The sequence below is a fragment of the Gymnogyps californianus genome, chromosome 3, assembly GCF_018139145.2.
Source record: "Gymnogyps californianus isolate 813 chromosome 3, ASM1813914v2, whole genome shotgun sequence".
Lineage (NCBI taxonomy): Eukaryota > Metazoa > Chordata > Aves > Accipitriformes > Cathartidae > Gymnogyps > Gymnogyps californianus.
The window spans coordinates 30,807,681-30,821,547 of record NC_059473.1 but is presented as its reverse complement, the minus strand read 5'-3'; the positions used below and the strand labels follow the sequence as shown (position 1 = coordinate 30,821,547).

The 13,867-nt window shown below is 39.1% G+C and overlaps 1 protein-coding gene across 2 annotated transcripts; it reads right to left on the bottom strand.

The window, feature by feature from the left end:
* Window positions 1-8,845: 8,845 nt before the first annotated feature.
* CRIPT (CXXC repeat containing interactor of PDZ3 domain) lies at window positions 8,846-13,818 on the bottom strand. Of its 2 annotated transcripts, none has more exons than XM_050893603.1 (5): window positions 13,770-13,818; window positions 13,458-13,523; window positions 13,001-13,055; window positions 12,221-12,324; window positions 8,846-9,318 (listed from the first exon to the last, which is right to left on the bottom strand). In XM_050893603.1, the coding sequence occupies exons 1-5, from the start codon at window positions 13,783-13,785 to the stop codon at window positions 9,254-9,256; spliced, it is 306 nt and encodes a 101-aa protein (XP_050749560.1). In that variant the 5' UTR covers window positions 13,786-13,818; the 3' UTR covers window positions 8,846-9,253. The 2 variants fall into 2 exon arrangements, with proteins under 2 accessions (XP_050749560.1, XP_050749559.1); XM_050893602.1 differs by lacking the exon at window positions 13,770-13,818 and adding an exon at window positions 13,644-13,701.
* Between the last annotated feature and the right edge of the window lie 49 nt (window positions 13,819-13,867).

Below are 13,867 nucleotides of genomic sequence, written 5' to 3'. Positions count from 1 at the left end.
TGCTGCACCCAACGTCACCCGCCCACCGCACCACACCGAAGTCCAATCCTGTTCTGCTGACTGAGCGGACTTTGCACCATCCCTCCTGCCCAGACAGACTGTTATGACAGATGGAGCCCAAAGTCATGGACTGAATGAACTCAACAGACGTTTGATAGAGATGGCCCATAGACTGTGGGAATGATATCTGTGTGTATATATTAAAAGACAGGAAAAGTGGTGGTGAGTAATTGGAAATTTATTGGAAAGTGTGGGATCTGGGCATGACGTAAATGATACAGAATAAGGGGTGGATATTGTCCTGGTTTCGGCTAGGGTAGAGTTAATTCTTAGTAGCTGGTACAGTGCTGTGTTTTGGATTTAGTGTGAGAATGATGTTGATAACACGCTGATGTTTTAGTTGTTGCTAAGTAGCGCTTATCCTAAGCCAAGGATTTTTCAGTTCCCCATGCTCTGCCAGCAAGCAGGTGTGCCAGAAGCTGGGAGGGAGCAGAGCCGGGGCAGCTGACCTGAACTAGCCAAAGGGATATTCCATACCATGGAATGTCATGCCCAGTGTATAAACAGTGGGGAGTTTACTGGGAGGGGTGGATCGCTGCTCAGGCATCGGTCAGCGGGTGGTGAGCAACTGCATTGTGCATCACTGTTTTTTTCTCCCCCCCCCCCCCCTTATTTTTTGTTATATTCCTTTTCATTACTATTATATTTCATTATTATTATTGTTAGTATTATATTTTACTTTAGTTATTAAACCGTTCTTATCTCAACCCACGAGTTTTACCTTCTTTCCCGATTCTCCTCCCCTCCCACTGGGATCAGGGGTGGGGGAATGAGGGAACAGCTGCATGGTACTTGGCTGCTGGCTGGGGTTAAACCATGACAGCCCTCAAAAAAAATTTTTTAATGCTTTTCCTTAACCTAAAGCAATTTCCTAGGACAGACTGGAAAAGGGTTGAATGATATACTGTATCATGCAATGATATACCATACAATGTATGTATTATAGTAAGTCAGTACTGCACTATCAGCCCGTTTCGATATATGGAAAATGCTCAATCATCTGTTAACAGGCTGCCTCATTCCTCCTGTGAAGGTAATTTATTTATCACTAGCTGGAAATTCCAGCTCAGAAGTCCTGTTTGCCACTTTTTGAAGGGCATACAGAACCAACAAAGGAACACGATGCTGTTTCTTAAGATCTCTGGGATCAAACAGTCTTTCCAGATCCTTATGCATACGGAAAAGATCAGCTGCTATTGTATCACTATTTACCTGCTAGTGGCAAGCTGAATTTTTATTAAAGCTTTATTGGAAATAAACCTGCAGTAACAGTAAATCAGATAGAACAAGTGGCATTTTTTATATACCATCACTAATATGCCACATTTTGTACCTTATTCATACTGTGCAGCACCTTATTACACAGCTTGATGCGAGCACCCGTTCTCAATGAAACCAATTCAATGGGAATTAGGTCCCTAACCACCTTTAAATATTTGCACCTCTGAACCAAACTAGGAGCAATACTTAGAGAAAAAGATACTATTCTACAACAAGAAGAGTGGCAAAATCTGACTGTTAACCTGAATTTGAATCAAAAGTTTATCTTCTATAGATGTTTGGGGTTTTTCCTATCAGATTATTGATATATTTTAATACCTGCTCTTTCTTCAGCATTCTTAGTTTTACCAATTTTATAAATATAACATTTTTCACATGCAAATGTACTTTGAGATATAGTTATGTGTTCCTCAATGCACTGTAATCCTGTTGACCCATCTTCTTGAGAAAACATTGTCCTACAACAACCTGGATATGCCTTAATCTTTGGCAGAATTGGGATAATATATCATAGCCCATAGGTGTCCAAATAAGAACAAGTTAAACTGATAGTTTTATGTATGAAATGTTCAGTAAATATCATATTTCCTGCCTAACTTTAATCAACGCTGAAAGTTGAACAATTATACAGAGAAAGTGTTTACACAAATAAAACAGCTGTATAGCCCAAAGTATTAAGTACTGGTGGTGAAACTTATATAGACACATACATGCACATACACACACATAAAATGTTATGGAAAACTGTTTGAACGGACCTTGAGGGGAAAAAAATCCCATACGAAAACTATGCTCTATTTGTCTTCCAAATTAACTAATTCCTTCATTAAAGGGGTTCTTGCGTCAAACTCTTGTCTTAGTCTGGCCTGGTCATACAGGTATCGAAAGTATTACACACACAAAAGACACACAGAGACAAGCCATCTCCCAGCAATCTACATATGCCACAGTTCTTTTAAATGAGTTCTAACCCCAACCTGACACCAACTTCCTCAGCAGCCTTGGACAAATCTCAGCTGAATGGTTCTTATTTATCTACCTTGCATGGCATCGTGACGGAAAATTAATGCTTACCGAGTGCTCAATGACAGAAGCGTACACTTGTGCTCCACACACTTTTACTGTTGCTAGTACTACAATTTCCTCCCTCAATCTAAGCATTGATTTTTCATTATGAATATAAAGGCAGGAATAAAGCCAGAGCATATTGCACTTTACGGCTGAGCAGTTTTTATAAAATTGCATTTCACAGCTAGCATGTGACAGGTGCACTTGTCAAAACCTGGCTAACCTACATATTCACCTCCAAACAATCTTCATGACCTTGCCATATATAGTCTTATACTGGAAAGGATTTGAAACTTTTAATTATTTGCTTAAATAAACTTAACCTTTAAAAAAACTGTCCCTGGCACCCAGCTGTTTCTGAAAAAAACCCCAATCTTCAGAAATCTTTTATAGAATAAAAAGGCATGGAGATTGCAAGCTAGTTGATATCCTTTATATTTGCATGATCATTTGTTTTTAATTTAGCTAAGAAATAATTTTAAAAGTTTTCTCTTTTACAATGAATGCACGTGACATTCTTCAAAAACTGGGGGTTTTTTTCTTCATGTACCATAATACCTGGTTGTCTATTTTTTCCTCAGTGCAACTATCAATGCTGCACTTACTCGAAGTTCAGCAATAACATATGTTTCTATGTTAGCCAGGTGCAGAGAGGTAGTTATAATAGGAAATCTGGATAAAACAGAAAGAAATGGGGGTATTATCAGCAAAATCTTGAGAAATCAGTTGTTTTCGCTGTTCTCTACAGTCTTCCTAGAAGCTTCAAAGATTCCCTCACACAGTTCACTATTTGTGATGTTTTAGAATCTGCGGCAGACATTAAATTTGAACACTTTGACTCCTAAAGCCTGAATCCTGCTTGCCCTCGCTAGCAGACACTTTTCTTAGCTACCACCAGGATAGGCACAGGGAGCCTCTCTTCCCAGAACCTCCACAACAGCACTGCAGGATGCCACACGGAGTGAGTTCATGATGCCCCCTTCTTCCTCTTCACTGCAGCCCTACCAAATGTAGGTAAATCCATATTGATCTACTTACCTGTCCACTATTCCTAACCTAGGCTGGGAAATGTGCAAGTTTGGTGAGTTTCTGAATTCAGATTTTACATGTTCTGATGAGAACGGCAGCAATTAATGTTACTAATATCTCGTTATCCAAACAAGGATCTATTTTAAGCTTAGAGCAACTAATCTCTCAGTCACTGCTTCAGGCTCTCTGCAAATTCAGGCTGACACCACTGCATATACAAAATAGGCCTGACCTTTTAAAGATTTCTGTGAAATCTTAGTAAGTAGGGACTACCTGAAAAAAACAAAACAAAACAAACAAACAAAAAATCTGAAAATCAGTAGAACAACTCTTCCCTTATATCACTTTTGCTTACTTCCCATCCTTTAGGAAACAATGATTTTGAAAGTCATAAGATGAAGCTATGCATCACTGAAATGTCATGTCATCATTTTTTCAAAAGCCTTTCATAGAAAGAGATTTAAGATGTCCGAGTAAAGTCTTTGCTTAATCCAATTAGTATTTAAATATTTTAATCAATAAAAGATGACAATTGGACTGGGCTAGATGCCAGCTCCCTGAGAGCCATGCCTTTCGTCACACAATCTCAGTTGCACTGATTTGTTACTGAACAGTAGTAAACATACCAGAACAGTAAACGTCCATAACAATCTGGGAGCTGTATAAACTTAAAATCTTTACCTTCTATGGCAGCAAAAGGAGTAACAGAAAATTAACAGCAAGGAATGATTTCCTGAAGACTAGACTGATAATTATATATTTAGGATGCCTGTGATGAGACCCATTAGCCAGTAGAAAATGGCAACTGTGAGCTCTGTGTGTTTGCATATGACCTGAAACAGTTAACAATAGTGATATTTAATCATCATAACCATGATGAGGCAGAAAAAAAAAATCTCAACATTTGTTTTCCCAATACCACTTGGCAGACGAGAACATAGTAAGTGCATTTGCTGGAAGTGCTTATGCTTAATGAATCGCTAACATTGCTAAGTTCAGTCTGTATCTTTCAGTGCAAAGACAGAGACAGAAAGAAAGGAGAAGTAGTTTCTAGGTTTTCTACTAGAAAGCCAATCTGGAAATGTCTGCTTCATTAGGTAGTTATTTGGCCATCAATTCAGTGGTGCCTGAAAAAATCTACTTGCTATTTATCGCAAATGAATGGCAGCAAGGCAAAAAATTAAGTGTCAGAAGTATCTTCGTGAACCATGTAAGAAAGTAACCTTTACCAGCAATACCCACATGGAGAATACTCCACACAGCTCTTCTTCCAGTTTCTTGGCAAGATTTCAAACAAATTCTTCCAGGTCCCTTCAACATATCTGTTCCTGTTGCCCTTAAGTGGGTGAAGGAAGCACTCCTTGTCAACAGAGAACTCCTGTTTTCTGCAGGCGTTAGCCAGACATGATGAACACGTGTATACCTCATGCAAGTTCTGCAAAGTGAACTAGGGCCCCCACCCATAAAAGTTGATGTAAAGTCAGCTTCTGATGAATTTCAGATGATAAATTCTTCCATAAAAGCACAAGTCTGGCAGGAAGACAAGCAGTTCAAAACCAGTTGGTCTTCACGTGAGTCACATTTATAATCCTAACTAAAAGAAACATTTGGCTCTGTTATTTGTAAGGGCGGTCATCATGCCTTATCAGATCGTCCAACCAGTTCTGCCGATTGGGAGAGTAAAAATATTTTTGCTTAATAGCAAGCCTCAGCTGTGATGTGGCAAGGTGTTCATTCTCTCACCATATTCAGGGTGAGTTTTCCTGTCACCAGTATTCCGTTTTGCACCCTGCCACATTTTTTTTCTAAACCAGTGATCTGGTAAGATACCGTAAGCAAAACAGATACCTGCAGGATCCCATGCTGAACCAGCGCTCGCTGAGCGGATAGTTCTATTAAGCAACCAGTATGTCAGTTGGGCAGCAACATCCCAAAAACCACTCTTGGATTCTCCAACATCCAAAGCAAATGACAGAAAAGAGCCCATCTTTAGGCTGTATATACTTACAGGAGATCACGAATCCCAGTTTCAATCCAGGGAAAACAATGACTTGTCTGGGGGAGGGTTTAAAGACTTTATTAGCCCCAGAATCTTATTCTCAGTGTAGAGGCTCTATCACAAACTAAGTTTTGCCATACCAAATGTAAAGAGCCACAGCTCCTGCTCTTGGCTTACTGTCTTTCAATGAATAATGAATCTCTCATGCTGGGGATTCTTTCTGTGGCTCGGAAACTTACAGCTTTGTATTAGGAAAATATAGCAACATGACTCATTGCATTACTTTGTGCAGCTGCTTAATTTTGTTTTTTAATTTTTGCACATACCTCTTATGTCCACTGATAATACAAAAGCACCAGTCATTCTTGCCTAGAATTTATGACAATGAGATTGGCAGAGGGCCTTGGCTTAAGCGTCTCTGGGTAGAATGATGCTCAGCTAGTACAGAACCGGAGTATTTGTACAATCTGAGGCACTGTGGAGAGATGGGCTGATGATAGGAGTGATGCCAGAACAAGCACGTAGGTGCAACAGACTTACCATCTGAAACCTGTACATCTCTTATTTTGCTAAATAAGAGATTTTGGTGCAAGTCTTGGCCATTCTCAAGAAAAACTGAATGCAAAGTGGTCACTGACATCCCTGTATATAAGACAGTGTCTTTCTTGCTATCCTTCTGATAATGAAGGAACAGAATAAACCCAAGGGGGGGGGGGAAGCCACATTTCTACAGGTAAACAATTAAAATAGTCCTAATGCCTTGGAACAGTATTGCCAAATGACTATCCTGGATGGTCCTTCCTCCAGCTTCTGCAGCAGAAAGAACAGGATTAAAATAAAAAAAGACACCACACAAAAAACCCATCACAGTAACAAATGGTAAGGATGGGGAAGAATGTGAGAACACCCTGAGACAACAAGGACCCTTCAACAGTTCCTGTTCAGTTTTCATCTGACTGGCTGCTACAGGCACAGTAATATTTCTGTAGCTAATCTGTTCTTTTCTCTCAATAATCTGCATCAAAATGTTGCTTATACTTAGCTCAGTAATAGCTCTAGCCATTGAACACGTAGAAACAACAAGGACAGTATAGGAATTCAGCAGTACTGAGGAAAATTCTAATCCTACTAAATTTGGCAGCACAAATCTCTTATGTAACCTGTGATTTAGAGGACAGTCTGATCATCTGGGAACATTAATGTGTTCTTCTCAGTACATTAAACAAAAATGGGAAATTTCCATTACAGATTTTCTTTTGTTTTTCACTGCATAATGTCTCAGGAAAGGTGTCCCATGCTAACAAGACATTTTTAGTGTCAACAAAAATGCTTTTATATGACAATTCAATTATACTGAAGGTGTATATAAGTTTAAAAGCTAACTTTAAGTGCTTCTTTGCCAAGACTGCCTTGAACTGTGGTGCATCCGAGAGGTGCAGGAGGGGGCTTGTGATCTAAATTTAAAGCAATGGGTCTCCAAAACAATGCTTGGAAAATGGGCTTTTCTGAAAGTTGACTGTTACATCAGCAAATTTTACAAATCTCAGGAACTGAACCTCTCATGAGGCTAAGAAGGTTGGAGAGCTACAGATGGAAGATCCCAAGTCTGTACAAACCACTAGAACAACAAACCACTGTTTGTATCAACTATTAAAAACAAAACAAAAACTATCCTCCTTTTCCAACAAAAATACATTCTAACATGCAAAAGCAGCTGCCCAGTTACAGGATACAGGTGCATAAAAGCTCTATTCACAAAATAATTGTGAACAAAGGATCATATTATTTAAATCCCTGTTGTTCTTAAATCAGTTACAAAATGAGGTAAGAGTTCATTCAGTGCCAATATTTACAGAGTGCAATAAACATTCAATTCATACCATGTATTCAAGAATTACAAACAGTAATGCTTTTGAAGTAGAGATACTGGCAAGTTTTAGGAAGACAAGAAAAGAAGTTTTATTCACAGAATAGCAAAAAATCAATCAATCTTATAGAACACACCCATAAAGGGTGAAGAGTTCAGAGAATATCAGAACTTGAAATCTCCATACACTCTGCTGAAAGCACTTGCTGCAAAACTTGAAGCCAATTATAGACATTTTCTTTTCATCCATACAAAGGATGTGCCAGAGATGTACACTAATACTAGAATTCCTTGATGTGTTTGGAAACAAGTGGCCACAACCAGGTGGAAATAACTTTGCAGGCTGCCAGCTATCACCAGCTACCTAATCCACATACCTCCATTCAATTGTTAAGGTAGGTGAAGCTTTAAAAATGAAAAGCAGCAGCATTCCTCTTCTTTTGGGGGACCCAGATCATTCCACTATCCTGACAAAGCTTCTTAGTAGATATAAAATGTTGGAAAGAATTACCATTTTAGCAACTGCAGGATGTCAACACATGGAACAAGAAACCTTGGTGACAAATGCTCAATAATGGATAGTTAAGGGTGACAGGACATGTCAGGCAACCCCCTTTAGAGGGCTTCTTACAGCACAACCACAGCACGGCAGGAGCTAAGAGCAAAGAGAATAACTATATTCCCAGTATTCTTTATTTTCTCCCACTAACACATAGAAAGAACAGCGATTTTTCAGTCTCCATTAGTCATGCAGTTGTCTCGGTAAAAGACATGACAACAAAAGGAAACCTAAAACAGAGTATCTATTCATAGGGAAATTCCCATTCATAGTTTTTCTGTTACAGTTGAAAGAAAGTTGCAAAAGCATAAGAGATTGCCAAGAGGAGATTGCTGGGAGGAGGAAACACTTAAGTATGTCTAGTTAAAACCGCACCATGAATTAAGAGGATGATTCTTTTCCCTTAAAATGCATAAACAGTGAACACTTATCACTCTCCATAACAGAAATTGCTTTCTTATGTAGAAATTAACCAAAGGACAAAAGAAATGCAGAGCCACACTCAGTCTCATGTTCAGAGAGGCTCACTTCAAGTCTTATATCAAACCAATGCTGAAGAGAAGGCAGCCTGTTTTGATCTTTCAAATTTGACATGTATATAAGCAATTACATCATAGAATTCAAGAGCCAGTTTCAAACCAGGCCTTTAAAAGCCAGACTAACTTGGGAAATGATGAGACTGAGACCTGGCATTAGAAATTGATGCTCGTTATTTTATTGCCTTGGGCCACCAGATGCCGTATGTAAAGCCTCCTTAGAGGCTGACATGGGAATAGCTGATCAGTCTTACTGCCAAAGTGAGAACTGGCAGAGTAACACACTAGATTTCAGTAGTTTAACAATTTGTGATTTAACCAACTCTACTGTAGGCAGAAACAAAATTCAACAGGACAATTGCATTAAAATCTGGAGAGCAATACTTAGAGGGGAGGACATAATAGTTTGGGGTGAGAGTAATTATAAATACCTATAAGCACAGAACTAAATGAAGATACCACTTTAATGAGGTGATACAAGCTCATACCTTATACATCTATAAAATATTACTATCAGACAAGCAGAAGACTCAAGCTACAGCAAAAGAATAAAAGTGTTAATCTCAAAGATCTGTGCTATGATGGTAACATCGTTTCAACCTATCCACTAGGATCTTTTCATTCACTTTGAACTGTATCAGTTGATTACCTTTAAATATCAGTTAACGTTAGTGCTAAAATAACAAAAAATCAATTATATACATTTCTAAGCAAACAATCAGGCTGTCTTTACCTCTCATCTCATTCCAAGTAAACGTATTATCTTCCAGAAAGTAATATTCACAAATGATTTTAGAGAAGTTACTGTACAAAGACACAGAAGTTAAAGTTCATAAAAAGACTAGCCAATACAATTAGACAGACGTTTGCTTGTAGTTCTTCGTATCCAAGACCTTCTTGCCACACATTGAGCAGATGCCTATAAGCACACAAAAGGTGTGTAAATTATTTTAAAATCATTAAAGTTTTTCTTCAAAAACATAGTTGCTACGTTTTCGTAAAGATAATTTTCAAAAAATTGTTTAAATGAGCTATCATTGACAATCTATCTGTGCATTTTCTCACCAGATATTGCAAATTCATAAGTAATAATATGACTCCTACTACACATTAGCATTTGCAGCATATGTGTAATACTGCCACTTAAACAAAAATATGCTCTATTTTGAGAGCATTATGATTCACAACACTGCCCAAAACCTCTGTAATTTGCTGGAATACTGGAAGAGAGCCAGGAAAGGCTCCCATCTGGCAAACAGGTAAAAATGATGTATTATTAAACTTTGTAAGTCCTGCAGCCAAACCAAGGCCCAAGATGGACAGAAAGTAGCTAGGCTAAGAAAATATAGTCACCAACAAAGTGACTCCTAAATGGAAGATTACAGGTGGGGAGCTTCAGGCAATTGAGAAAGCTGAGAAGAATACAGTTTCATAGAATTAAGCTATTTATAGAGTAGTAGAAGTGAGAAACAATGGACACCAAGAATACTTGAGAGCTGAAGTGAAGATGACCACTGATGTCCCAGAGGACTTTGACCTAAACCCAAAGAGTGGCAAGTCAGAAGACTAGAGCAGCAAAAAGTACACAAGTTCGGCAGGGGCAGAGGCGGGGGTCATCTCAATGTTTCCCTCTTCTTCTAAAGCAGAAAGGTGCCAAATCTTATGTCTGGTAGGGCCACATCTCGTTTTATACGACCACTCATCAGCAGACAAAAGAAAACGTCAAGTGGCAACTCTTACTGTTAACTCTCTCCAAATCATATGCTTTAATATATTGACATCATGTGACTGGACACATATCTAAGAGTCCATCAGGAAAGAGAACAGCAGGGAATGTCACATGATTTACTTTGGAGAGCGAAATCCAGCCCACAGGCTGTTCACTTCAGGTCTAAATTGAAGAGAACTAACTTTAGATTGCATCTCAATTTCAGAGATATGCAACAGTTGAAGCACTAAGCCATATGACTGCATTTGCTTCAAGAAACATGCCACAACCATGTCTCTGATGGTCAGAACTAGAACCTAAAGCACTTAAAGTTCTGAATTTTATGAAGAAACCAGATTCAACCTGGAATACACAAGCAGGCAAAAGACGAAATCCTGAAGCCCACCCAAACCAGCCATAAGTTTAAGAAAGAGAACAAGTTTCTACCATATGGGATTCAGGCAGCCATCTGGTGAGCATCTAGCAACTAGAAAAGGCAACCCTCCTACAGCAGGCTGCTAAACCACTGACTCAGTGACACAGTGCACGTTTATAAACAACTAAAAGTCATTTCATAAACAAAACTTACTACTGGTTAGCTGTAGCTCTACATCTAGCAACTGGTTCACCCCATGTCTGTGTGCTATGTGGATTCCTCAGTATTAATAATGTAACTGAGCTCATGTTGCTTTTTTTTCCCCTCCAGGAATTACAAGTTTGAGCCTTTTTGCTTAGCTACTCAAAATCACAAGACTAGTGAAAATTTTATATCCTTAAGGCTCTCCATCAAATTTGCTTGAAATTGATTTTTTTTCCCCCCTCAGGAATTTTTGAACAGTTTTTAACAATACTGAAGACTTATTATGAATATGGGAAATAGAAAGTTTCCAGGTATAAGCAGAATTTCAGTGCAGTCATTCATACATAACTCTTAAGTACAGAAAGATTTTATATATTATATACTGCACAGTGCAATATCCTGCTTTCTATGGACGATGATTATATTCTTCATTTTCATTTTTCAGTTTCATGTTAAGCCAAGCTTGACTTACAATGCATCAAGCATGTTCACAATTGGACCAGAGACTTCTCATGTTAAGCCACTGAATGCGTAAGAATACATGCAGGCACAAAGCCAACCATGAGCATGATTTGCCTTCAGAGATACTTTCTTAATTGCTTTTACAACTCAATCTATTTTTTTATCTTTGCCTTTTATTCCCCAGGTATTCTACTTTTGTTAAGCTAGCCTATCGCTTTACCAAGATAAGAAGTTGCATTTTTGTTTGTTTTGTGGGGTTGTTTTTTGGGGGTGGATGGGTCTGGGGTGTCTGGTTTTTTGGTTGGGGGGGCGGGGGAGGGTGTTTCGTTTTTAGGTGGGGTGTTTGGTTTTCAGTTTGGTGTTTTGTTTTTTGTTTTTTTTTTTTTTTTTTTTTTTTGAGACCACTATTTAGAGTTTTAGACTTAGTTATTATAAAAAGGGGTGAGGGCAGAAGGGAACAGAAAAGGGACTGCAACAAGCAATTGAATTTAACAAAATCTGATTTTTTTTTTTAAAACTAAGAAAAAATCAAACTTGCTAGATGACAGTTTTCTATGCAATTGCCAAGGTAAGCTTACAGTTATTCTTCCAATTCTACTGCTTTAGATACCAGAAACATTCTAAGAGAAGCAGAATCATAGAATGACTTAGGTTGGAAAGGATCTCCAGCAGTCTCCAGTCCTGCCCCTGCCCCACTCAAAACACAGCCAACTTGGATGACGCTGGCTCAGGGCTTTTGAAGTCAAGCTCTGAATACCTCCCACAGAGATTCCACAACCTCTGTGGGTCCCTGTTATTACAATATTTGATCACCCTCACAGTGAAAATTGCTTTCCTTGTATGTAATTAGAATTTTCCACATTCTAACCTGTGTATGTTGTCTCTTATTCTATTACTGTGCACCTCAGAAGAGTCTGACTCCATCTTCTCTACGCCCTCCTATTAGTAGTTGAAGATAGCAATGAAATCTCATCTTAGCCTTCTCTTTGTAAGGTGAAACAAATTAAAGAGTTCCACTTGCTCTCTAATTTGAAACCAAACTGGGGTAATTTGGTACTCAGTGAAACTCACCTTTTTTATAGGCACATCCTTGACAATAGTGAGACCCTGGCTGATGGACAGAACTCTTACAAATCCGACATATTGCAAATTTGTTCTTTCCATAAGGATCAAACCTGGGAAAAAGGAAAAGTATTTTATTTATACACCTTGAAATAAAGTATTTCCTCTGCCTCATCCTAAAAAGTCTAAGCCAGAGGGCACAGACAGAAACTGCAGCAAAAACTACAATTTAGAAAAGGGACATATAAGGATTATTTCTAACAGGCTGCACAAGGTATACAGAAAAGCTCCCACTTTCCCCATTAAGAGAAATTTCTTGCATTACGGACAAAAACTTAACAAAAGCAGAACTAAAAATGTGTCTTTTTATTAAGATACTAGACTATTTTGAACTTAAACACCTTCCAGCAGTGCCTTGCCCCCTTGCATAACAGAACATCCCCCGGACATTAAGGAAATGCTCAAGGGATTGTATGGGCAATCATAGCACAGAAAATAAGCCTTCCCGGCTCCTCTCATAACAAAAGCATCAAACCCTAGCAATATCAGTGAGAACTGCAGTAAAATAGTTGCCCACGCTCTATGATTCAGTATAAAGCACCCATGAAATATGTATGGACATACTTTTACCAACTAATCAGATGTCATAATCCCCCCAATTTTATTCCCCCCCCCCCCAAAGTGTATTTTGGACAAGTTTTGAGCAGTTGCCCAGATATGCAGGAAACAGGCCTCAGTTACAGCAAACTGACTTTTTTAACCAAAATCTAACCTTAACCAAACACTAACCTTGCCTTCTTTGAGGTCAATGCCTTGTTTTCATTTAACTTGCGGCCACCACTTTCTACAAAAAGAATAAAACCATAAACCAATAAATTTCCCAGTTCCAAGCATACTTAAAAAAAAGCTTAGTTTACAGCTTTTACACATGTGCAAATAAAGTCACAAAGACAGACAAAACATATAGCACAGCATTAAAGCACAGGACAACAGAATACTTTATACTGTGCTCTGTTTGCATATCGTCATTCCATACAAGAGAAAAAAAACAGACAAGTTGAATACTGAAGAGCTCAGGGTAATTAAATTCCCAATGCATTAAATTAGCCTGGGAGGGAAACTACAGGAGTTAAAAATTAACCTGATTAACTATTTCAAATTTTAGCCTTAAGATCATAAGACAGCTCAGGTGCCCAACTGGCTTTAAGACACCTGAAAAACAAGTGTTAAACCTCCCCAAGATTACCTGTAGTGTTTCGTGCACCATCTTTCCACGTATCGGGAGTAATTACCGTACCGAGTTTCTTCTCACCTACACAAGGAAACATTACAAAGCAAAAAATTAAAACTACACTGCGTTAATACTCACAACAAGCGCTCCCTGCGGGAGAATGACAGCTCACACACAGACATTCCCGGAACCACCACCTACAGCCCGCCCCATACAGCCCGGGACCCATAGCTGCTGCTCAGCTCAGGGGACGCCCGGGACCCCCAAAGGCACAGCCCGCCGGCTCGGGCAGGGCCCCTCCGCTCCCCCAGGGCCGCCCGCACTCACACTTCTCGCACACCATGGCGGCCCCCACCACAACAAACAATCACTTCTGGGCCCGCCCCGGAACTGACGCGCGGGCGTCGCCGGTTTCCGTTGCCGGG